This window comes from Clytia hemisphaerica, unplaced genomic scaffold (genome assembly GCF_902728285.1).
Source record: "Clytia hemisphaerica strain Z4C2 unplaced genomic scaffold, Clytia hemisphaerica genome assembly, whole genome shotgun sequence".
Taxonomy (NCBI): Eukaryota; Metazoa; Cnidaria; class Hydrozoa; order Leptothecata; family Clytiidae; genus Clytia; species Clytia hemisphaerica.
In genome coordinates this window covers 2,078,076-2,103,359 of record NW_027103974.1, presented here as the reverse complement: position 1 = coordinate 2,103,359, position 25,284 = coordinate 2,078,076, and the positions used below count along the sequence as shown (strand labels likewise).

Here is a 25,284-nt window from a genome sequence, read left to right as displayed (position 1 = left end):
GATTAGTTTCGATTGGTTTACAAAATCTGCTTTTTCATTACGCTGTATTCCAATATTTTGTTGATTTTTTTCCAACCTCATCCCCGTGTATCCTAGGCTTTATTTATGTTACTGAAAGCCGCCAGAGAATATTATCTGCCGCTATCAGTAACCATAAAGAGCCGATAACGCACAGAGAGCGAGGTTGGATTTTTTCAATCTTTTCTTTTTTCATATTGAATATTTAACATACTAAAAACCCGTTTCATTTGAAATGTATTTATTTCGAGAGGGAATTTTTCTATCATCTATATCATAAATAAATTTAAAGGAAATTGCACCACAAGTTTTAATTTTGAAAGGATCAAGGGTTGTACGATGGGGTGGGTGAAGGTGGTAAGATGGGGCGGGGGAGGGTGGTAAGATGGCGCGTGGGAGTGTGATAAGATGGGGCGGGGAGGGTGGTAAGATGGCGCGGGGGAGGGTAGTAAGATGGGACAGGGAGGGTGGTAAGATGGGGCGGGAGAGGTTAGTAAGATGGGACGGGGGATTTCGGGGTTAGACGGGGTGTGTGTAGTGATATGGGATGTGAGCAGGGTTATAGCGTGGTAGGTTTTTTCCGGGATTGGGCGGAGGGTATGGGAATGTTTGGTGAGGTTGGGGAATAAAAGGGAGAGTAAGGGATGAGAAGATTCAATCTAATAGGACTCGAAAAGTTAAAAGATATAAAAGTAAACTTACTTTCTCGCTTGTTTACCTGTCTTGTTACAGAGTTTTAACACAGAGAAAAGGAGAACTTAAGGAGTTTTTTTCCTAGTAGAATATGTCTCTCATTATTTATTATTTTCAATTTTTAATCTATCTATAATATACTTTTTGTTATACAAATTTAGGGAGCAAAAGTACAAATTTTACCCTCCAACAACTTAATAAACAGACAAGCTTTTCCGAAGCCCCCTTTCCGGCATGGTCATTGGTAAAATTTGTACTTTTGCTAAAACGGACAAAGTTAATCTTTTTTTCAGATTATTTTAGTTATTTTCTTGTAAGAAGGTTTTAACTGCTGTAATATTTATTATTTATTCAAATATTTTGCTTTCATCTTTTATGCATTGCCTATAACCCACTCATTTATGAAAATAATTAGCGCTGTCCTCACTTAAAAACAAATTTAGAAACTGAATTTTTTCCAAGAAAGTTAGACCAGTGAAAAACTAAGTTTGTATAATCAGGAAATTCAAATACGTAATCCAAACCATGCTATTCATTTCACCATCTGTTAACGGCTCACAGTCTATTTGAGCTCTTGAATTTGTAACTGCAACTTAAACTTACTGATCGTTTCATTTTTCATGAATAGCCAAAAAGGTCCCAACTTTATGAGTTCGATTAAATCCTAGGCAATCTGTCAAATCAACATCTTTGTATTTCATGCTGTACTTCAATAACATTTTTTTAGAAAACCCTTTACAATGATGAATTCGATCTGAGTAAAGTGATATATTTTGTTTGAGGCCTGGGCACTAGGTTTGCCGGATGACGATCTCTCTATTCAATTCTAAACCTTTTTATTGGTTGTCATATGTATCTTTTCATCGAATTTGGATAGCATTGATATAAAGGGTTGAATAAAATGAAATCTATATTTCTTTTCAGCCAATAAAAGTAATAAATAAAAAAAAAAAAGAAAAAAGATGCCGACCCGTGGAATTAGGATTGGGATGATCTGTTACCGGAAGATTTACATACCATACTCACTATCCAAATGACGTTAGAGAGTTGTGAAAAAAAAACGATGGAGCAGATTTTCTTTATCGCAAGGAAAACTGTAAAGTCCATTCACACATGGCAGTAAAAAAGATTGTGTGTATTTATATCGAATGGATTTTAATAAGTTTCGAAACTAATTGAATAAGGGTTTCAGTTCGTATTATGACTATTATGGAAAATTCTTGTTGGGTATGTTCGAATGAGAGTGAGAAGATGGTACTGTCATTTTAGGAACTGGGTCCGAGGGTAAGTTTTGAAACAGAAACAGAGTTTTAACAAGGCTCTCATCTAACCAATAAGACAAAACCTAAAAAATCGCAAAAGTATCGCAACAAGAAATTGATTATAAAAGCGAAAAAAAAGCGAAAAAATAACAACCAGCGGGATGACAAAGTCTTTGAAGTGACCACAGACTTACAGTGTATCTATTTAAAGCTTATAAGGTTAAATTTTTACGAATATATCATCACGCTTGCCAAATTTTGTTATGTTTATAAGAAAAATACTTAAGATGAAATCAATTTTTTCGAGCAGAATGCAAGGAAAATCTCTGATCAAAGTCTCGGTGCCAAAATCGAGAGATGTGATTACTCGTAGATTGACCAGCTTCTTCAATCGGTTACCGGGCCAACGTACACATTTGCGTTGACAATCGCAGAGACTTGAGTACAGAGACTTGCCCCACTCGATACATTTTCGCTGACTTTTCTCATCCCATTGGATGCGTTCTCACTTGCTCTTCTCATCTCACTAGATTCATTTTCACTTATTTTCCGTTCTCCGCTTGTCACATATCCAGCCATTCTTCCCATCCCACTGGATGTGTTTTCTTTATTTCCGTCACGTGGTGTGATATTCTTACTTTGCACGGACGAGGTTGAAACAACACTGAAACTTGACACGGACAAAGGTGTTGTACCAAGCGTGCTCAGACTGGTAACAACGTTGGAGGCGAACTTGAAGGTTGGTTTTCGAACAGCTTCTTCTGGGTCTTCGCAGAAAAGCATCTTGACCTATGGATAAAAATGAACAAAATCTTTGCTATAGCTTGTTGACGGATCTGATATTGAACATTTAATCGACACTTGAAGAGCCTTGCTTTAACATCAAGTCACTTGCTGTAAGGAGATATAATATAACAATTAAACATCACTTACTTTAAAACCTTTATAACTCGAATGTCTTCTTAACTCGAACCTCTTTAATACCAATGTCTTTTTAACTCGAACATGTTTTCTGGTCCTCAGTTAATGCTTTATAAACTAATCAACTCGAAATTTCCATAATCGAACAAATTTGTGTTCCCCTTGCTTGTCTGAGTTACAGAGACTCCACTGCATGTAATAGTAAGCTCTAAGTTAGGCGGCCGATTTTCTGTCCTGTCTATTCTAATTGTAAGAGTAGGCCAAAAGTGGGCAAAAAGTTGGCAGTTAAATCCTTTGCTTGAAAAAGAACTCATTGCATTGACGTCAAAAGAGGGCAATCGGGCAATGCAGCCAACCTTATGCCCACTTTAATTCACAATTAGAATAGGCAGGGCAAAAAGTGGGCCGTCTAAACTAGACCTAAATATCACCTTGCAAAACGTGCTTACCTTTGGCACGAAGATGAGCAACAGTGTTGTGGTAGTGGCTAAAAACACACACAACGCCACCACAACATAACCAAGCACATGATTCTTTTTGTCGTCAATGGCTGTTTCTATGACGATACCCAACGTCCCCAAAACACAAACGTTGTAAACTGCCATTCCTATAAAAGAACACCAGAAAATATTTGGATACCACCATGGTGGTTTGATATCTTGAATTCATGGAGCCACTCCCACCTTGCTTTTGTAATTTCTTCAGATTCAAAATAAATCTTCAGCTCCAAAAGTACTAAAACCTACTCTCGGGTACCTAATAGCCGGGGGGTTTGGAATAAGCAGGGGGGGTTGGAAAAAATCTCAAAAATTTAATAAGCGGGGGGGTTGGAATAAAAATGTCCTGGGTGGAAAATGTTCGAAAAGGAGGCTGATACAGCAGAATTAGGGCAAAAGAGGGAACTTTTAAAAAATTTTTCCCAAAAATCAATAAGCGGGGGGGTTGGAATAAGAATGTCCTGGGTGGAAAATTTTCGAAAAATTAATTAGCGGGCCCCCCCGGCTATTAGGTACCCGAGAGTAATCTGTAGGCTATTATTCCACGGCCCAAATGAATTGCGCTCTTATTACGACTTCTTATTTGTTAGGTAAGGAAAATCAAAACTTTTGACCAATAGGAGGAAGTCATTTGTCCTGATTGGCCATGATTTAATTGCAATCTAAGATACAATGAACTTTAAAAAAACAGGACACATTTGGGTGAATTACAGAAAAATCATACAATCCGTCCGCATCAGCCACTTTTTGAGAACCCATAACTCAACTTTTGGCAAGTGTAATTTCTAAGAACTTTACATTTTTGTGAGCTTTAGCCTTTCTCGGAGTGTTATAGGGTACATCCCCAATCTTGAGAAAAATGTTGCGGACGGGACAAAAAGTTTTTCACTCATAGCCAGTACATGTAAAGTCAAGAAAAAAATACTGCTGCAAAAAGCATGTAGTTCCCTATAGTTTATTGGCTTAATATAGTTAGAACATTAAAGTCTCAAAAAATTAAAAATTAAGACTTTTGTGCCGTTGCAGACGGGACAAATTTTTGGACCGTATTAATTTTTACCATTTAAAAATTTCAGAATAGATCAGGCAGTAAATGTCTTTACTTGAAGAAACCGTTTAGTATGTCACAAAAAAAACAAAAATGGGAGTCCTCTAGTTCCCAGATCTTGACTTGTAAGCATAAATGTTGCTTTTGTTGATGCGGACGGGACAGTGTATGATTTTTCTGTAATTCACCCATTTGACTCCAGTAATAGCCTCATTTCTTACCGATATACTTGGAGTCATTGAGCACGGCCAAATGAACATTCCTGGTTTCCCATGCCAAGAACAACCCGAAAATCACCAGTAATCCTGAAAATAGAAAATCGTCATCTAATTTAAATTCTACAAAAATGTCTGTCAGGAAAGGTCGAGAAGTTTTGTCATCTCAGCTTATTACCGATTGATACTTTTTTCGCCGATAACCCCCATTTAAATTAAATTTCCATCTTAGACGGGTTTCCATCTCAAAAAAGTATAAAGAAGCTTTTCATTGCTCAAAATTCTGCATAATTCACAAAAATTTCAAGAATATGTGCTAATTTGCTGTGTAAAATCTATTTTCCGTTCTAGACGAAAAACCTTGCTTTGACCACTAAAAAGACCAAAGATTTTAATGTGAAACTAACCAATTGTTCAATTTTCTAAGACGAAAACTGGAGAATTTTTAAAATACCCATGCATACATGTTTTTAATGAGCATACAGAGATGCTTAGGTCGAGGGTTTGAAAAGGCTGAAAAATGCTAAAAAGGATGCTTATGTCATATGTAAAATTTTAGAGAAATGCCAAAAATCCGTAAAATCCCAGTCAAAATCAGGAAAATACATTTTTTGTAGGTTCAAGGTAGTGCTTACCATATGCTCAAATTGTTTGCCATATCTGAGCCTAGATATGCTTATAAGCGCAATGCTTATAAAAAGAACATGTAATTCAAGAACTACCCACCTTTGTACCCATACATTGATGCGAAGAAATACATTTGATATTGACATTTGCATTTGTGAATGTAATATATTGTTACCACGTCACGTGATTTGTCCTCCTGAAGTTACCATGGAAACAAAAAATAAAAAATGGTGGCGAAGCTGTTATATTTTTGGCATTGGCTTCTTTCAGGGTTTTTGGAAAGAGAATAAAATTATTGAATAATTACCTTATTACACGAATATTACTAGTCATTTTATTAACACGAATCGAAAAATTTCGTGTTAATAAAAACCCCCTTAATTAAAACCAGCCGCCGTTTCCTTGAAAAAGCAGAAAAATTCGTGTTAATTTCAGATCGTGCAAATTTCAAGGCCGTTGAATAATATTTGTGAAATAAGGTAACCTTTCGAAAACTAATTTTGCCACAATAGCAATTTATTCAATTTTGGCGAGATATAACTTTTGCGAATGGCATGGCAAATTAGCTCATTTCTGCCTAAAATGAGTGTTTTAGAAAAAAAATTAGGGGTTATTTTTAAAATTGATGAAAAAAAGAATGTTTGCACACGTTTTAATAGAAAGTTCTTAAAGGATTTTTTCTTGAAAAAATAAAGAGTGATATCGTTAGTTTACTCATCAATTCTAATTTACAAGCTTTTTCACATTGGATTGACATGGTTGTGGAGCAATATTGATTAGAAAGAGGACAAGAAAAACATTTTTTTGTCTATATCAGCACAATATAACAATAGGCAGAAATTGTCCTTGTATGAAATATGTGTCTGATATGAAACGGGAACACTTCAACCTCGTACCCAGGGCGATAAGCTTTTTGACGTTATAGATGGGCGCTTAGGCGTAATGGCGTAATCGTCTGGCCATCCCCGCCCTCACTTTTGCCGCCTGACCGCCAACGATTCGCCCTGGCTCGCGAGGTTGGGGAACACTTAACCTTTTATATCAGATGTTTTGCTTACAATTTCATCAAGATCTTGCAAAGACAATTGGAAAGGTGAGACGATCATCCACGTCACAAAGACCAAGATATCGATCAAAATCAAAACAACGATCAACCCAAAAAGCTTGCTGTCTTTGATGGACTAAATAAAACAACATGTTACATTGTGAAAATTCAGAAACGTCCATTGTGACTTTAAAGAATACACGTTTTTTTATAAGAACATCCAAAATTTTCGAAGCCTTCGGATGTTCTTAACTTTTTAAGTTTTAAGCCTAAAAATGTAATTAACATGTTCTTATTTTGACCATTTTGTGAATATTTTTTAACATTTTCCTAAGTAATAGGGTGTTTTTGAGTCACAAAGCCTTAAAATTTTGGCTAGCGAAGCCTTATGTTCTTATAGCTTGTTCTAAAAAAAACGTGTAATTCACTGTGAAAGGCTACAATGTTTCCACAATGAAAAAGCAAAAATTTCAATATACCGTCAGCTCTCTCTAATTCGAACTTCTATTATTCGTATCTTTCTGTAATTCGAGCTAAAATATTGGTATTCTTGGTTGGAGAGTGGTATGATAGACCTTTTCATAAATTACGTCACGAACATCACTTGCCTCGTATTCAAACAAATACCATGGTGACTATGTCTCTTGAGACATTAAATCAGATTTTTTTATGAATAGGAAGTAGTTTTAAAAAAATCCGCTGGGGGTTTATCACCATGGCAATAATTTCAAAACGAGGTTAGTGATGTTCGTAATGTAATTTATGAAAAGGTCTTTTTACTCTCTGTAATTCGAATCTTTCTAATTCGAAGATGATTTTGGTCCCTTTGAGATCGAATCAGAGAAAGTCAACTGTATTTCAGGTTATGCATATCGCTCACAATGGTTTCTCCTGTATTTACCCCATAGAAAGAAAAGTCTTTTCGTCTTATATGATTTTTGAACGTCTCACGTTTTACTGCGTGACATTCAGCTAATAACATTAAAAACATCGCTGAAAATATATGCCTCAGAGACTAAGGATGCAACATTTCCAAAAGCGAACATTCATTTAGTTTATACGTCTCAATTTTTAGTTAAACTCGTGGACAGTGTATCTCATCTTTCAACTTACCACTCTTGTTAAGTTTTTGGAAGCAGTGAAGACCCTGTACACACGGAATGTTTTGCCAAACAATCAACTTACCACTCTTGTTAAGTTTTTGGAAGCTGTGAAGACCCTGTACACACGGAAGGTTTTGCTGAACAAACCACCAAATGCTAACGTAAAACCAATCGATAACATAATTGCAATTGACTGATGAGAAAAAGAGAAGAATACTTTGGTAACATCTTTCTATGTATTTTACTTGGACATCTCAGGAAAAGTGCCTTGAGTTTTCAGGCCCGGTGGAAGCGGGCAGACTGGGGAGACTCAAGCCTTCCCACTTTTGCGCAAATGAGATTTTTTTTCTCAAATTCCTAGCTCTCATTTTGAGCCTTCAGCCTCCCCACTCTTACGGTTGTTCCACCGGGCCTGGATTTTTGAACGTAAATGTTATACCCACTGAGCATTATATAAACCCTGTAGGCGGTTTCTCAATCCCGCCCAATTAAAATCTTTTTTTTTTGAAAGTGGTACTCTAATGGTAGCACTACTCTATACTTTTTGTTAGATGTTTATGATGTAGTGCCGTTTGAGTCGGACAAAAACCCGATCAAAGTTGGCGAATTTTGCTTTACACAGGGTTTATTAAGGCCAGTTAGTAAACTTCGAAGAGCTTTTCATTTTTTTTGTGAAATCGATTTCTCAACTGAAACACAAAAGAGCGTTCTGCTTAGATTACAATTTAAGTCTATGTAATATAATTATGATCGAACTAATACACCTTTTCGACCGTGGCCGCCAATTGCCACGCAGGAATCTTTTTGTCCGTTTTACCACCCTAAAACCGTCCCAGTCTTTTTTTCGCACCTATAGACAATAGAAAAAGGTGTCAAAAAAGGATTAGATCGAGTTTAGGGGGAAAAATGCCCGTGCGACAATTGGCGGCTACGGTCGAAAAGGTATATTGAACCAATATAAGGCTCCGCTTACATTACAAGTGAGAGGTATATAATGAACGTCGATCATTCTTGAATCCAAGCCATAGAGAACAACAGCAACATAACAGAGCATACATCCAAAACAAATAATATTATTAATCTTCGGCGAACTCATCTTGATCACTCTGCGAAAATAAAATATAATAGACCATTTCACAGTCGAAATAGATCATGGGTAATCAGGACTGATTGCGCCTTCATAACGGCTTCCCATTGGCTGGACATAACAATCCGCAAAAGTTTTCAAAACTTTTGACCAATAGTAAGTCGTCATTAGCGCGCAGTGGTCCTGATTACCCATTACACTTTGCGACTGTGAAATGGCCTATTGATAAATATCTACTTGAAGCTAATCTACACATACAATAACATACAAAAATTTTGAAGCCGGTGGATGTTCTTAACTTTTTAAGTTTTAAGCCTAAAAATGTTTTTAACATGTTCTTATTTTCACTATTTTGCGACTATTTTTGCCCATTTTCCTAAGAAAATAGCTGTTTTAGGGTCTGCAAAGCCTTAAAACGAGGCAAGTGATGTTCGTGACGTAATTTATGAAAAGGTCTATTGTCCGGCGTTTTAGCAAAAATGGAGTTTTCCAAAGATGATTAGAAATCCAAACACTAGATAATAATCTACTTTTTAATCACCAGTCCGCATAACCACCAGTCCACATAACCACCAGCCCGTATAACCACTTAATACTTAATACACTTGAAGGACTTCAGAATTAAAAAAAAAACACTTACTTGATATTGGAATATTTGATATTAACGAACAAGAAAACAAGAGCCAATAAAAATCCCAACCAAGAAATTGCCCATAAACCGGAGACCAGTGAAAGTGAGTAAAGAATTGCTTCTCGGACAATAACTGGATGGTCACGTGGGATGACATCGTCTAAAAGTTGAAGCATGTAATTAGTTTTGAAGTTCGAACTTTGTGCTCAGTTTTTCAATTGGATGTCTTTTTTGACAAACTGAGTTGACACGAAAAATAGCCGAGTGAAACCTTAAACCATTTCTTTGTTTGCCTTAATATGGACCATTCGATTGTTATTTCAAAGGTACCTGGTTTGAGCGGTTTCAAACCACTCCTTCCAATGTTCCGTTCAGTTCTTTAATAGCCGAGCCGGCTGGCCGTGTACCCCGTGAAGACAATCGAAAGACTGTCTAAAAAATCCTAGATTACTGGGCTATCCACGTAAATATCGACTCCATCTATCTAAGGGACTTGATGCGAGTTTGGAGAACATCATGGAAACATTGATGAATAAAATCTGACTAACTTACCGGGAAACATTTTCTTTGAATTGATTGGATCAAACACCAAAACATCACTTGCCGTGTAATGTCGTGCAACTGTACAATATTTGCCTGGATAGAGTGAAAGTACAACTTAACGACACAGCATCTTTACCAGGGTCAAATCATGCACAACTAGGGTTGCGAGCTGACAGGTATGTGCCGCCCGACTTTCGACCCTCGGACCCCTAAGCGGGACTAAAAAGGAGAAAGAATACATAGGAAGATTTGCGGTTTTTACTACCCTATTGGGACTAATTTGATCTTTCAAGGAGCAAAAAGTAGAAATTTACCTATTTTTCCGACCCTTAGTAGGACTGAAATTTAATTTTCTGGTTCTTCCAGGGACTTTAAGGTCCCAAAAAAGGCACCCTTTAGGGCGGCACATACTCGTACCCTTCACTTGCTTAAGAACCCCCCCCCCCCCGGGAGCGATGGAGACTACTTTGGCCAAAATCAAATCGCCCTCAAATCTGACCTTGAAAATATTGTTGCTCCTGAATTTTCAAAAGCATTTCGGTTCTGAATGTTAAAGAAATTTGAGTTTGTAGACATCCTTCAGGAAGAGGCAGGCGCTATGTTTGAAGGGCTCCTTACTAAAGCTTAATATTAATCATAAAACATGTAAAAGTTGCACCTTTTCTGAACTGTTGGATTTCCACTTCCCCCAGACGTTCTCTTGTTGCCATGTCATATTTCATGGAGCCCTATTAATGATAAAATGACGAGATGAGCCAAAGCTCTTTTAGAAGGTCACTTTTTTTAAACTGGGAAAATCTGCAAATGAATTTTATTTTCCGTTTTCCGATTATTGGACTTGGGTGTACCGGATTAAAATGAAAAGAAACTAGAGAATGCTGACAAGACATAGATTTGCTGATGAAAGTCAGGTATGTATGTTTTCGTTCTTGAGGCTTTAAAGTTTACCTCAGATGGAGTCTTAATACCATGACTCGGCCACGGCCACACTGACTTTTATATATCCCTGGACCAAGTTACTCAATCCCGGCCAACCAAAAATCTTTGATCGGAGTTGAAATTGGAACCCTAATGCGGCGGCACTACTCAATAGCGGTGAAAACGCATCGAGAGAGCTAAATCTACTTTTCCTATAATACTTTTGATAGTGTAGCGCCGTTGGACGTTAATTTTTAACATTGCAATGGCTTCTTCTCGGGTACCAATTCCAAAAAAACTCCGATCAAAGATGGTGGATATAGCTTGGTCCAGGGATATTTAAAGGTCAGCAGTGCTCGGCCATGACGATCCATTAATGACTCGAAAGTACTCAATATGAAATATTTGAAATACGATTTTTGGTACAGGTTTTCTTTTACAGATGTGTCAGAGGTGCCGAAACGTCGTGACGGAAAAAATGAACAAAGCTTCAATTGTTTTTTCACCTTTTTCGTTAAAAATCAATCAGCGCTAAAAATGTGTATAGTATAATAAAGTGCCCAAGAAAGATTGAAAGAACCAATCCTAGCTTACCGTGACTCCTTCCAAAGTGGTGCCCAACAAAAGTTGACCAATGGCAAACGTTGTTTCATAATTCTTATAGTCGTAAGTTTCAAAATCGACGATGCCGCCAATTTCCGCCTTGTGTAACGCCTCCGCTAAGGCAACTGTGGCATCAAAGGCGAAAGTAGCGCCAGGGTGGACATCAGCCGAAGATAAAGTCGTTTTGGAGGGGTAATAGTCGCTTATTTTCTTTGCCTTTATCTCTTCCCAGATTTCTTCTCCGGTCTAAGGAATTAATGCAAAATTCTCTAGCACAGTAATAGACAGTTATCGTCCGTTACAGTGATAGTAAAAGTAGGAAAATATGGTGGTGTTGCGTTATGGCTAAGAAACGACTATAACTGGCAAACTCTACCGACTGTAAACTCTTTTCGACAAAAAAGCCCGTTTGCGAAAAAACTTGTATTTTATAGCTTACCTTCCTGAAGAGTGTTTTCATGTTACTATATAAGAACATAAGGCTTCGATGGCCAAAATGCTAAGAACAAGTTAAGAATAATTTAAGGCTTTGGGGACTCTAAAACACCAGATTTTTTAGGAAAACAGACAAAAATATCCACAAAATATTGAAAATAAGAACATATTAAGAACATTTTTAGGCTTAAATCTCAAAAGGTTAAGAAGGCTTAAGGATGTTCTAAAAAGAAAACGTAAAAAAATGGTGCAATTACTTACCTTCCCGAAGAGTGTTTTTACGTTATCTTGTCTCAAATTCGATCTTGTGGCACGAAAATATCCCTCTGAGGCGATAAGAAGTTGGGTACTGTTACAATCGATATCATTCGCATCTTCAAACCACGTGTCTGACAATCCTTGCATAATCATCCATACGTATTTCGATCCGTACATCTTGCGCTTGTACGCCTGTTTGTCAGAATGAAAGATAAGAATAAGAATGGTATTACGAGGTAGGTGGGGGACAACGTTCTAAAATTCTGAAACTACACTTGACGCTCTCTAATCCGACGTTCTACCATTCAATACGCTCCATTATTCGATAATATTGAAAGTCATTGTCAACGAGAAACTCTCGTAAACGACGCTCGATTATTTTTGACACGCTCAATTATTCGATGAAAATCTAATTCTCCTTGAAAATCGACTTAGAATGCGTTGACTTTTTCTCACTTTCGAAAATCGAAGAATCCTGCTCCTAAATCTTATTTTTTAACACAGTGATCTTTCATTGGAACTTTTGTAAAATCGGGATTATTTTGGCTAATATCCCTTGTCTCTCCTTAAGTAGTGCTCATAAGGAGATGAAATTTGGTATATAAAGTCTCCTTATAGCAATGTAAAACTAGGAATAAATTTTTTTTGATACATCAAACTGTTCACCAGTTATTGGGCACTTTCGTTTTCGAGAGATCCCTCTATCCCGTCCTCATCCCGGTTGAGATCCCTCTAAATCGGAATCACGATATTTCCGGGTAAGAAAGTGCTAGAGACTTGAAATTTTCACATAATGTAATTATATTTGTTCTCTAAAGGATAAAAGAAAAAGAAAGCATTTCTTCTCAGTTAATTTCCTAAAATTTGGCTAAAACAAGGAAATTTGAATCCGATTAATCCAATCAAAGATCGCCGTGTAAGAACAAGTTAAGAACATTTTAAGACTTTGTGGACTCGAAAACAGCCAATTTCTTAGGAAAACGGAGAAAATACATAAAAAAATGGGGAAGATAAGAACATATTAAAAACTTTTTAGGCTTGAAACTCAAAAAGCTAAGAACATTCAAAGGCTTCAAAAATTTTGGATGTTCTTATAAAAAAAACGTGTAATGAATGTTTTTAAAAAGAATATTTTAACACAGTCATACCTCACAGAACACTTTTCTTGCTCCTTTCTTTGAAAACTCGCCCACGATTATCCGTACATTGTGTTGCTAAAAAGGAAAATGAAGAAGGTGGCCAAATATGAAAAAATACTAGTCGGGGAGCAGAATCCAAAAATGGCATTTTTGCTTAACCCTAAAAAAGAATGGGGTTGTTATATACCGTTGGAACGGAAATTTTATGCTGATTATGGAAACCCAGGTCTTAAAAAGTCTATCCTGGACGATTTTGAAAACGAGGCATGAGCTTGCACTCCTCCGTGGTGTTTTTTCGATTTTACCTGTTTTAGAAAAATGCTGACTGTCAGCAAAGTAAAAATTTTTAGAATTTCATTTTTTTTGAAAATTGCTACCAATAGAATTGCCTTTTAGCAAAAAATTCAAAAATTTTGAAAAAAACATTTTTTGCACTCCTTCTTGGAGGTTTTTTGCAAAAATCAGCGTTTTTACAAAAATATACTGCTAAAACAAGTCTGCTGGCAACTGAAATCCGGTTCAAATGACCCCTTTAATGGTTTTGACGGAAGAACTATATCTTACCACGACAAAAAACCGAAAACTGCTGTCAAAAAACAATTATTTGGCTTTTTGCTCTCCTTCTTTGGTGTTTTTTGACAAAAATCGATTTTAGCCGTTTTTAACCAAAATTTGACTTTTACAAACTATTCCCTTTAGTTTGGAAACTGAATGCCTTCGTATCTCTAAAATTTATTCTCCATTATGTAAAATGATGAAAAAAATCTAAAATTGATCTCCTCTGTTGATGCTTTTTGACCAAAAAGTTATGTTTTTGAACGAATTTCTGCCTAATGGTCCAGGGGAATTTCAGGCTTAATTTAGGGAACCCAAAATTTGCGTACACATGAAATTTTTTGATTGAAATGTGTTCGTTAGGTCCTTAGGAGTGAAAAACCATCGAGTGACACTTTTCACACCTTGGGCATTTTCCATAATGGTGGAAATTTCAAAATGGCGGATTTTGTATTTTTTTGAAATTTTGATGTCTCTGAACATGGACACATTATATACCGTTGGAAAGGGTTTTTCATGCTGAACAACTTTTTTGCTTACAAAAAAGTCATAAAATGTACTCAATGTGAGTAAAAGTACAAAAGGTGTTAAAATGATGTCATCATCACCACCAAAAATTTGACATTTGCTTCAAATTTTGAAAAGAGAGTGACTACAGGACCTTGAAAACATTGAAAAGCTTATGAAGAAACTTTAAAATAGATCAAACAACCTTGAAAAGTGTACATGATCTAAATAAAGGAATTCCTTGAAAACCTTGAAAAAGAGCATTTTGTCTTGTGGTTCGATTTGTGTTTTCCCGAAGTCTCTTTCTATACAAGCAATATTTCCCAAAAAATTGCGTGCTTGCTTCTCTCGTTTCTCTCGTAATCTCGAGAATACTACGAAATAATCTTTTATACACACCTCGTTCAAGAGTATTGTACTACCAGTCAAAATCAAATGGAGCCCCGAGAAACCTTAAAGATACTCAATAAATGAACCGAAAACCGTGAAAAATGCCTAAAATTTGACCCTACAAAACTTGTAACTAATGAGAACAATTCTGTAGACACCCCGGAAAAGGATTTTTCGAGCTGAACATTCTTTTCGCTTAATACTAAAAAGTCTGAAATTTTACTGAGTAATGTGTTATGTAGGATGTAATGTAGAGTATAAAGCAATAGCAATGAAATATAAGCCGGAGGCTAGAAGTCATGCTCTGAAATACTGATTGAAAGTGGAAGAGATTCCAATGGTTTTAACTCTCTAGACCACCTTTTCTTTGTTCGCTTGACCCACAAGGGTAATCTAGTTCATTACAGATTCGCTTCATCTAGTTCGCTTACGTAGCAGGCAGCTACAAAGAAACCATCGGTGTCATCAAGCAAAACTAAATAATCGTCATTTTTATTTTTACACCCCTGTAGCATCAATAAACCGTTGAGAATTTCTTAGCAGGTGGGGAGCTTGAAGGGGCTAAGTGCTAACGGGAATGGCAAATCTCTTTTTTTATCATCGAGATGGTTTTTTAGTCCACTTTTTTCAATTGATATGAGTTCTGGGGTTATACGTTTGTGTGTTTTTACAATACCTTGCATCTGTGGTACATCACATCACATCCTGTCTGTAGAACTGGCGCTTAAACCCTTTAGGTAGATCTCCTATTTGACGATAGATTAGGTTAAAAGGTTTGATTACTAGGTCAAACTAAGAGGCCCCCAGCGGACCAAAAATACACGCATTCACGCAAGTTTTTCTCAAATTCATGCAAACCCGATTTTTTGAGAAATCGGGGAAATTTTCGGAAAAAAATCAAGGAAATTGTCAAAGATAGGGGAAATTTGCACAAATTTGGGTGAGAAGGAAAAATTCACGCGTTCACGCAAAAAACAGGGCAGATTCACGCATTCACGCAATAAAAAATGGATTTTCACGCATTAACACAAAACGCGGGGGGCCCAACTAAGTAATAGTAAAGCTTTACAGATTCCGAAGCAAGCACATGGGCATCTATACATCACTCACACATTGGTTTGTTTTATTACAAGATATAGATATTACAGATATGCAACAATAGTGACATTTTCAATCATACCCAAACATTTCCTCTTTCCAAGATCTTCTTTAAAATCTTATATCTTGGATGATTGATGATTTAACTACTTTTTCAGACAGACTATTCCACTGTTTGATGCCTCGATAGTAAAGAGAGTTGCTATAGGGTCCACGATCACCATAACTTTCGAAAACTTTTACCAGTTCAGAGCTGTGTTCTCAGGTCTTATGTATTTGTTGGTTAAACTTTTTAGAAACACATGATTTGTTGTCATAGTGATTCAAAAGTTTGAAGATCTCAACTATATCATAACGCAAGCCTATATTTCAGACTTGGGATTCCGATTCTTTGTAATCCAATCATCAGTTCAATTACAGAACAAATACCATCGTTAAATCGCCTTTAAATGATACAGATGCCTTCGATAAAAGTGCGCTGGCACCTTTTCTATTAAACTGTCGCTAGACTATGTATTGAAGACTTCACTCAACCGCCACAAACATACGGTGTAATAGAGGCGTAGCCACGAGTTTTCGTTTCGGGGGGCGAGATTGGAAAAATTTTCACCTTTTTTAGAAGAAGTAAATTTTTGCTGTAAGCAAGTTCAAATAGCTTAACAAATGGCATTGGAAATCTCAAAGTTAGTGAGAATAAGGTCATAAAAAGTGTAAAAAACGCAAATAAAAATTTCTAAGAAATGTCAAGCAGCTTAAAGGATGCCTAAAAAGGTTAGATGTAGCCAGAAAAAGGTTACAAAAACTACAGACCCCTTCACATTCTATTGGGAAAACTTTGACCTTTTTGGTCAATTTTTATTTTTTTGGGGGAGAACCGCCCATCCCCCCGTGGATATGCCACTGTGTTATTCCCCAAAGATCAAGAAGCAGGTACTACTTTACAGATACAATCTGGGCAATTCCGAAGATGCAGAAAAACTATTCCACACTATCAAAGTTTCTCCTGTCATAGTTCTACATGTTAGCTCAAAAAAGATCGAATACATGGATATACTCTTGTAATGTAAAATGTAGAAGAATTCAACTGCCTTGGCAGTCACAAAGCCTCCACTGGCATGTTAATGTGAGAATATCAAAATGATTAAGTAATTACTACTGAATCAAACCTTCATGGCAAGATTAAACACAAACTTTTTCGTGCTACAGTCGAATCAGTGCTTTTTTATGGTGCACCAACATCAGCATGAAAATACTTTTCAATGGTATATAGACATTCATCAATATAATGGAGCAAATGTCAATGCTTTGGACAGTGATGACGTTATTTTGATACCTTCTATCACTTTTTACTCGTACATTGCACATTACTTATTAGATTTTCAGACTTTTTTGTGAGTAATGAAAAATCCTTTTCAATAATTTGAAGCAAATGTCAAATTTTTTGGTGGTGATGATGACATCATTTTAACACCTTCTGTCCCCTTTTACTCACATTGAGTACATTTTATGACTTTTTTGTAAGCAAAAAAGTTGTTCAGCATGAAAAACCCTTTCGAACGGTATATAATACTAGCCGGTACCCGGCGTCGCACGCCGGTTAGGCTGTAGCTGAACGCACTAAAAGTCCATTGGATGTTGAAGCTGGCTTAAAAAAAACAATCAAATGAATAAAAAGATATCTTCAAAGTTTTACTCTAACCCTCCCCGGAGATCTTTTTCTCGCTTCGCTCGCATTAAATACGCCGTCCAGTTTTCGACAATTTGAGAAAATGTCATGGTAAAGAGGAGTGAAATGTTAAAATGACAATTCTTTATGAAAAAGCGGGAAAGCCACAAAGAATAGTGCAACTTTGTTTTTATCAGATCTAAAAAGATAACTAAGCCAATTCTAAATTCTTTTTTTTAACCCTGGTCATAACTTTTCGAATTTAAACATGTAAAATAAGACACAGTTAAAGTGATGGACTACTTTCTTCTCTTGCTTTTTATCGCCCTTTGAATGCTGTTATTGTTCGAAAAACTTTTTAAATTTATGTTTTGATTTACATTTGAAATGTTCTTTTCTATAAAAGAAACTTGTTTTGTTTTGAAAAGAATTCGAATGTCATTAATAAATACGATCGTTAAATACATTCGAAAATATTTCAAACAAAAGAAAAGAGAAAAACAGAATCAGGCAAAGCTGAGCAGAAATTAAAATTACTAAATGTAGATGGGCCTTAAATTTCAAAACAAAGGCTGAATAAAGTCTAACCCAGGCTCTATCCGATCTGTCAATCAAAACAAACTTATCGAGAACAAAACATTGCTTGCGAAATCTTTTGCAAATGGCGCGAATCCAATAGAACAAATTTGTGAAGCAAGAGACCAAAAGTCATAATTCTAAAACACAAACAAAGCGAAAACGAAAGTGGTGACACACAGACACACAAAGCACCGCTATTAATATATAGATGTCCATGTTCAGAGACATCAAAATTTCAAAAAAATACAAAATCCACCATTTTGAAATTTCCACCATTATGGAAAATGCCCAAGGTGTGAAAAGTGTCACTCGATGGTTTTTCACTCCTAAGGACCTAACGAACACATTTCAATCAAAAAATTTCACGTGTACGCAAATTTTTGGTTCCCTAAATTAAGCCTGAAATTCCCCTGGACCATTAGGCAGAAATTCGTTCAAAAACATAACTTTTTGGTCAAAAAGCATCAACGGAGGAGATCAACTTTTGATTTTTTTCATCATTTTACATAATGGAGAATAACTTTTAGAGATACGAAGGCATTCAGTTTCCAAAATTAAGGGAATAGTTTGCAAAAGTCGAATTTTGGTTAAAAACGGCTAAAATCGATTTTTGTCAAAAAACACCAAAGAAGGAGAGCAAAAAGCCAAATAATTGTTTTTTGACAGCAGTTTTCGGTTTTTTGTAATGGTAAGATATAGTTCTTCCGTCAAAACCATTGAAGGGGTCATTTGAACCGGATTTCAGTTGCCAGCAGACTTGTTTCAGCAGTATATTTTTGTAAAAACGCTGATTTTTGCAAAAAACCTCCAAGAAGGAGTGCAAAAAATGTTTTTTTCAAAATTTTTGAATTTTTTGCTAAAAGGCAATTCTATTGGTAGCAGTTTTCAAAAAAAATGAAATTCTAAAAACCTTTCCTTTGCTGACAGTCAGCATTTTTCTAAAACAGGTAAAATCGAAAAAACACCACGGAGGAGTGCAAACTCCAGCCTCGTTTTCAAAATCGTCCAGGATAGACTTTTTAAGACCTGGGTTTCCATAATCAGCATAAAATTTCCGTTCCAACGGTATATAACAACCCCATTCTTTTTTAGGGTTAAGCAAAAACGCTTCTAACTCGAGATATTGAATTCTGCTCCCCGACTATACCATGAATACACCTTTTCGACCGTAGCCGCCAATTGCCGCGCGAGCATTTTTTATCCGTTTTACCACCCTAAAACCCTAATGACAATGGAAAAAAGTGTAAAAAAAGGATTGGATCGAGTTTAGGGTGGTAAATTAAATAATAAAGTGACACGCGCCTGACCGTGCGACTACGATCGAAAAGGTGTGCATTAATTGACATAAAGAGAACAGGTAATGACACTCGAACAAGCAAGACGAATGAAGGTGATAAATGACAAATCTAATCTATCCAAATTAACTTACTCTGTCCTAAAATTTGAGCCTTTACTAGATAGTAATGAACCTACCTGCAGTTTATCCAATGGACAAACATACCGAAAACTTAAAGGATTTAATTCGTCAAGTTTGAAGTGGGTGAGATTCGGATTTAAGGCCGGCGCAAATGCATCCAACATTTGAATCAACATTATTGTTACATGGGATGTTGGGTTCATTTGTGCAAGGCATAAAATAGGCCTTTTCATAAATTACATCGTGAACATCACTTGCCTCGTATTCAAACAATTACCATGGTGATTATGTCCCTTGAGACACTGAATGATTTTTTTATAAATATAAAGTAGTTTTAATTAAATCTGCTGGGAGTTAATCACTATGGCAATAATTTCAAAAAGAGGCAAGTGATGTTCGTGACGTAATTTTTGAAAAGGTATATTGCAACTTTTTAATAAAAATGCTGGAAATCATGGTGGATGAAGTTTTTGATCGCCATCGAACATTTCATCCAACATTTTAAAAGATTGATGTCACTTTCATGTTGGCTTCAATGTTGGATGTATTTTCGGAATCATGTTGGATTAAGTTTGTAAAATGACTTTACGTATGCAATTATTTGAATTTTTCCACGTGACTTTCATCCAAAATTTCGTCCAACAAAAAATTTGAAATGTTGGATGAAATGTTGGATGTATTTACGTCGGCCTTTATTTTAATGATCTGCTCTGGTATGTCATCTTCTTGCTAAACATTGCTCGTGATAATTTGGATGAATCTGAGTTCAGTGAATACGAAGTACCCGGTTGCGCCACCAAATTTATTAAAAAGCCTAATGTGAACACCGGACTAGCTACACTTTATTTTATTCGTTGTTGGGTAGGTTTTGGGTTTCAATCATTAATTACAAAAAAAACAAAAAATACAAAAAAATACCTTAAGTAGATAAATTTTGGCGTGGATTTAATTTGGAAGCCTGGAATGGCTTATGATGACGTCATCATAAAGCTTTCGACCTTCATAACTTTTGATAGGAAGATTTTCAAGGCATGTTTTATACCTCAATTTCATCAGCATTTCATGCTCTTTCCACTGGAACCATCAGATTTTGAATATTTTCAAAAACATAATCTTTTGCCCAACCACCTGATGACGTCATCTGGCAGGTTGCCAGGTGGCAAAGTTTGGTGTTACCGTTTAAAATTAAGTTTTAGAGCCTCTAAGGATCATCTGTGCCAAATTTCATGCTTTTATCACCATCTGAAGTATTTTTGTGCTAGCACTAAAGATACGATTTTTGGCGGGCATTTAATTTGGCGAGTTGCCGAATTTGGAAATTTTGGCGAGGATTTAATTCGGCGAATTTTGGCAAAATTCGCAAAATTCGCAAAATTTAATCCCCGCCAAAATTTATACAAACTTAAACGAGTAAGCCCAATGCTGAAGACTAACTCTTTGACTTTACCTGAAGTTTATCCATGCGCGTATGAACATCGTCATCAAAACCACTGATCATTAAATTGGTGAAATTGTTGGCAATCAACATTTTTGAAAGGTGGTCCGTTGTCTGCAAAGAGAATAAATAACCTTCCGTTAGTGTAGTAGTTGGTGGATCCCAACACACTATCAATGTGGAGATGGATTTCTCCCAATTCACTGTCTCTGTCAGTAGACAAGAATTCACTCCCAGCTCTACCCAGTCGCAATTGAATCCTCTGGCTCCACATGGACCCGTAGCTCAATGGTAAAGCAAATACCTACGAATTGTATGGTTGTGAGTTTGAGTCTCGCCGGATCCGTTGGTTTTTCAACGGGGTACCTAGGGGTACCTTTTTTGTTGTAGGTTTTAAGGGGTATCCACTGGTAGTTAGACGAAAAAAACCTCCAAACTTGCCCGATTTTACGAGAATTTCGAGTTATAGATGCTCGAGTTTTGGAATTTCCACTGTATATTCAAAAACATATTTACGATTTTTTAACTTGTTAAAAACTTTCAGAACGTCAAGAAATATTTAGCTCAGCAATAAATCCTTGTATTAAATTTTAGCCGAATTAAATTCAATTCTTTCTAATTCTTTCAGACTTTAGAAAGTAGCTAAAGACCCTTGCATTGAAAGTCAATTTCTCACCTGAAAGAAAAGGTTATCCGTGTAGTCATACAAAACGGCCACGCGTTTCCAACCGAAATGCTTGAAGAAACTTATTTTGACTTTATTGAACGATTGGATGGAAGGAGTAGAACGGAAAAAGAACGGATATTGAAGCTGGGACATCAAACTAGGATCAATGGCTGAATAAGAAACCTGTAAAAAATGAATGAGAATTTGTTATCTAAGCTAAAATGCTCGTCAGAGATGGTCAAGGGTTGCCCTTTAAATAACTTTGACCCCCAGTTTTTTTCAAAATTTATCATACGTATCACTAATCTATAAGGCGAGAAAAATCTAAATTTGATGTTTTACGGGCAAAGCTACCCAAAAAAGAGGGTCAGTCGGTCGGCGAAAATATAAAAATAAAAGTAGAATTTTACCTAAAATCTCCTAAAAAGGCAGCAGAAACTACTACATCTTAACAAAAATGCGAAATAGAAAATAAAAGACACAAAAAGTTCGGATTCTTGGATAAATGAAAAAATTCAACATAAAATTCCCAAACCTTAGAAAAGCTGCCAAATATTGAAAATCTGTAAAGTCTGTAAAACAATGGAAGTAAAAATCAATTTTATTTTTATTTCGATCCTTGGAATATTTCATGGTCAGTCGGCCGGGCCGTAAAACCATCCGTAAATCAACAAATTTTCGCCTTATATATTTGTGGTACGCACGATAAATTTTGAGATAAAACTGGGGGTGAAAGTTATTTAAAGGGCTGTCATGAAATTTTGGCAATCCTTGATCGTCTTTCGACCCCTGACGAGCATTTTTGCATTTTTACAGGCAACTGCTAATGCTATTTGTCAGAATAGAGAAAGTTTGAACAGATAGGGCAAAACAATAAATATCGGCCTTTTTTGATTTTATCTTTTTATACACCCACATCTCACAGACCCAAAGGGCCAAAAATTGGCCAAAATATAATCCCGGGTGAAAAATCATCCTCCAATTTTTGTCTCCACTGAAAATAATCAAATAAACTATTCCTCACTGCAGAATATTATGCTATTTTTTTATCCGCACTGAATTTTTTGACTTAAAAACAATGGAGTTTAAATCCCCAGCCATAAAGAATATGGGAATATCGATCCCCGTCCAGTTTCAGTTCGTTATTTTAAACCCCACTAGCTGAAAAAATCCTACCGGGTCTGTGAGAAGGGGATGTCTTTGCGATGTTAAATATAGCCAAAAATACCTTTCTTTGGCTAATGCATAAACTATCAAAGCTTCCAGCTTTTTAAAACCTTTTTGAAATCTCTTTGTATTTTTCTAGTGCTAACAAAAGCAGAGCAGCTGATGCAGAAAATGACTAATGAAAAATGATTCCTTATCGACCCGGTTTTAGCTCATAAATGTTTCAAACTCAATTGAATACCTGAAGTGTTCCAAATACAGTGCATAATTCAGCCACAGCTTTTGAAGGTGCAGAAAATCCAGGGCCAAGAATCGCGACCTTGGTTGGTTTGGTATACAGAAGTTGATATAATGACTCTAAAGCGAATCCAACACGTCCCTGAAAATAATAAAAAGTTATTTTGTTTGTTTGTTTTTAAAACACTGTAAAAAAGGATTTGCCTTGTCGTGAAAAAATGTGTCGTGGAATAATTTCGTCGGGGAAAAATTTCGTCACCTAGAGGCATTTTGTCACTTTTCCCCGACCAAATTTACAATTTGGTCACTGTTAACCGACTAAAATATCCAAATGAATTGGTTTCCTTCACTAGCTCGAAATTTTATGATAAGAACATTTTGAAGCTCTAAAAAAATTAAGAAATGCCGAGCCTCAAATAAAAAATTACTGGTCCTTATTAAATTACGAGGCTCAAAATAGACCTTTTCATAAATTACGTCACGAACACCACTTGCCTCGTTCTGAAATTATTGCCATAGTGATTAACTCCCAGCGGATTTTATTAAAAACTGCTTCCTATTCATAAAAGAATCATGAATCATCAAAATATGTCTCAAGGTTATGGTACCGTGGTTGTTTGAATACGAGGCAAGTGATGTCCGTGATGTAATTTATGAAAAGGTCTATTACCAAAAAATAAGAACAATTTAAGAATAATGCTTGGGCTGAAATCACATGATCAAATTTCCAGCAAAAAGGGGTTAAAGTAGTAAAAATCGGGTATAAAGCCTAAAATACCTTGATTTCAACCTATAAATAAAAACAAGATAAGAGCATTTTGAGACTCAAAGAAGTTCCAAATAAATTAAGAAATGCCGAGCCTAAAAAAAAATTTACTGGTCCTTATAAAATTAATTCATGATATTCATGACGTAATGTTTTTTACGGGAAGAACCCGGTTTTTGCCAGCAGTGGCAAATTTTATACAGCTTTTGTCTATTTTAAATCTGCCACTACCGGGGTATTTCCGTAGAAAACATTACGTCATGAATATCATGAATAAACTGGGAAAACTCACATGTGTTTCCTTTAGGTGCAGGATGATATGATGGTCAGGTAAAATGAATGACGAATTATTAATCTTCTCGACCGCCAGCTTGATCGAAGATCCGAAACAAAATCGATCACGAAATTGTAGCTGTGGTATTAATGCACCCACATGGATGGCTGTTTTGTTGGAAATGCACTCAGTAGTGGTCAAAATGGTGAAGAACAGAATAATAAGTTGACGTGACATTGCGGTGTTTCAATTAAAAACTAACCTGAAGGAAAGGTGAAGGTAAGTGGATGATATTTTTAATTTGGGTCAAAATGTTGAGAATTTAGCCTATTTCGTCATTTTTCGAAATTTAAAGTTCGGGCGAGAAAGTCGCTTTTAGGCTATTTGTTAAATGTAATCGAATATCAATTTAGGAGGGGTTTATCGACTTCCAGGCTATATTCTGAACCTTATAGACCATCCTTGAACTTTTGGATCCTCAGATCCTAACCTAAGTCTTAAGTCTTAAGTCTAGGGGTAAAACTCAGAGTTAGAACTCTACTCTTCCCAGCTAAGTTAGAGCACTTACAAATCGTTTGTGATTGTAAGATTTCGTGAGAATTTCCCTTTTTTCTCAAATATTATGACCTTGATTGTAAGTATAGGTAGATGAAAAGAAAAGATATATGTTTTCTTACATACAGTAAATCGACGCATGCGCGCGTATGTTTAAAACGGTAGGTCAGGAGAAAGAAACTCAATATCTAGAACTAAAGGGAAGGAATACCATATACGCTTATACAACATGAGCTTTGTAAAGTTCTGTGAAAACGAGGGAGATATGTACGAAAATTACGAAAATACGAATGAAACTTGATTGGCTTAAAATGGCACCTTTTATCGCACCTTTTTACGCCAGCCCTGAGTTGATGCCAATTCCTTTTACACCGGTTCTTAATCCGTCACTGCCTTATTTTTCAGCTTAAACCAATAAGGACAGTAAATAACGCTTAAACCTAAAAAAATCACAAAACAGGCTTCAAAATGCAGATGTGTCTCCAAAACTCGAACACGTACGGGGAACACAAATTTGTTCGAGTTTAAGAAATTTCGAGTTATGTAGTAAGGTTTACGAGGGAAAATGAAGACTTTTTGGAAGACAAGTCTTTCAACTTTGAGGAACTTCTCAACCATAAAAGTTTCTAATAGAGGTCTGAGATTTAGACTTTCTGGATCCAGAAATACTATTTGTAATTTTACCAACTTCGTCCCCGTGTATCCCAAGCTTTATTTACGTTATTGATTGACGTCAGAGAATATTATCTGCCGCTATCAGTAAGCATCAAGAAGCCGATAATACGCAGGGAACGACGTAACTTCGTATGTACTTTATACCTACTAAACTTACATTACTTCTCGTTACAAACTTCTGTACAGAGAAAGTACGTCACTCTTGATTTTTCTGTATGTTTCTTCGTGTTGTGATATTGTTTTTGTCACCCCT

At 36.1% G+C, this 25,284-nt stretch overlaps 1 protein-coding gene across 1 annotated transcript; it reads right to left on the bottom strand.

Moving 5' to 3' along the window:
• Positions 1-1,895: 1,895 nt before the first annotated feature.
• Positions 1,896-25,284, bottom strand: LOC136810702 (gamma-aminobutyric acid type B receptor subunit 2-like). Its single transcript, XM_067067294.1, has 18 exons — positions 25,189-25,284; positions 23,820-24,063; positions 22,766-22,903; positions 21,367-21,540; positions 20,703-20,804; positions 13,053-13,118; positions 11,908-12,096; positions 11,203-11,457; positions 10,349-10,418; positions 9,700-9,783; positions 9,157-9,307; positions 8,403-8,535; positions 7,512-7,622; positions 6,340-6,462; positions 5,381-5,477; positions 4,661-4,744; positions 3,344-3,501; positions 1,896-2,762 (listed from the first exon to the last, which is right to left on the bottom strand). The coding sequence occupies exons 2-18, from the start codon at positions 24,036-24,038 to the stop codon at positions 2,361-2,363; spliced, it is 2,556 nt and encodes an 851-aa protein (XP_066923395.1). The 5' UTR covers positions 24,039-24,063; positions 25,189-25,284; the 3' UTR covers positions 1,896-2,360.

Excerpts from the sequence above, each read along its gene's own strand:
- LOC136810702 (XM_067067294.1), bottom strand. The coding sequence starts at position 24,038 with ATGTCACGTCAACTTATTATTCTGTTCTTCACCATTTTGACCACTACT. Across the intron at positions 21,541-22,765 it reads CTGTATTTGGAACACTTCAG|GTTTCTTATTCAGCCATTGA; the intron begins GTATTCAATTGA and ends CATTTTTTACAG. Across the intron at positions 12,097-13,052 it reads CAAGAAAAGTGTTCTGTGAG|GCGTACAAGCGCAAGATGTA; the intron begins GTATGACTGTGT and ends TCTGACAAACAG.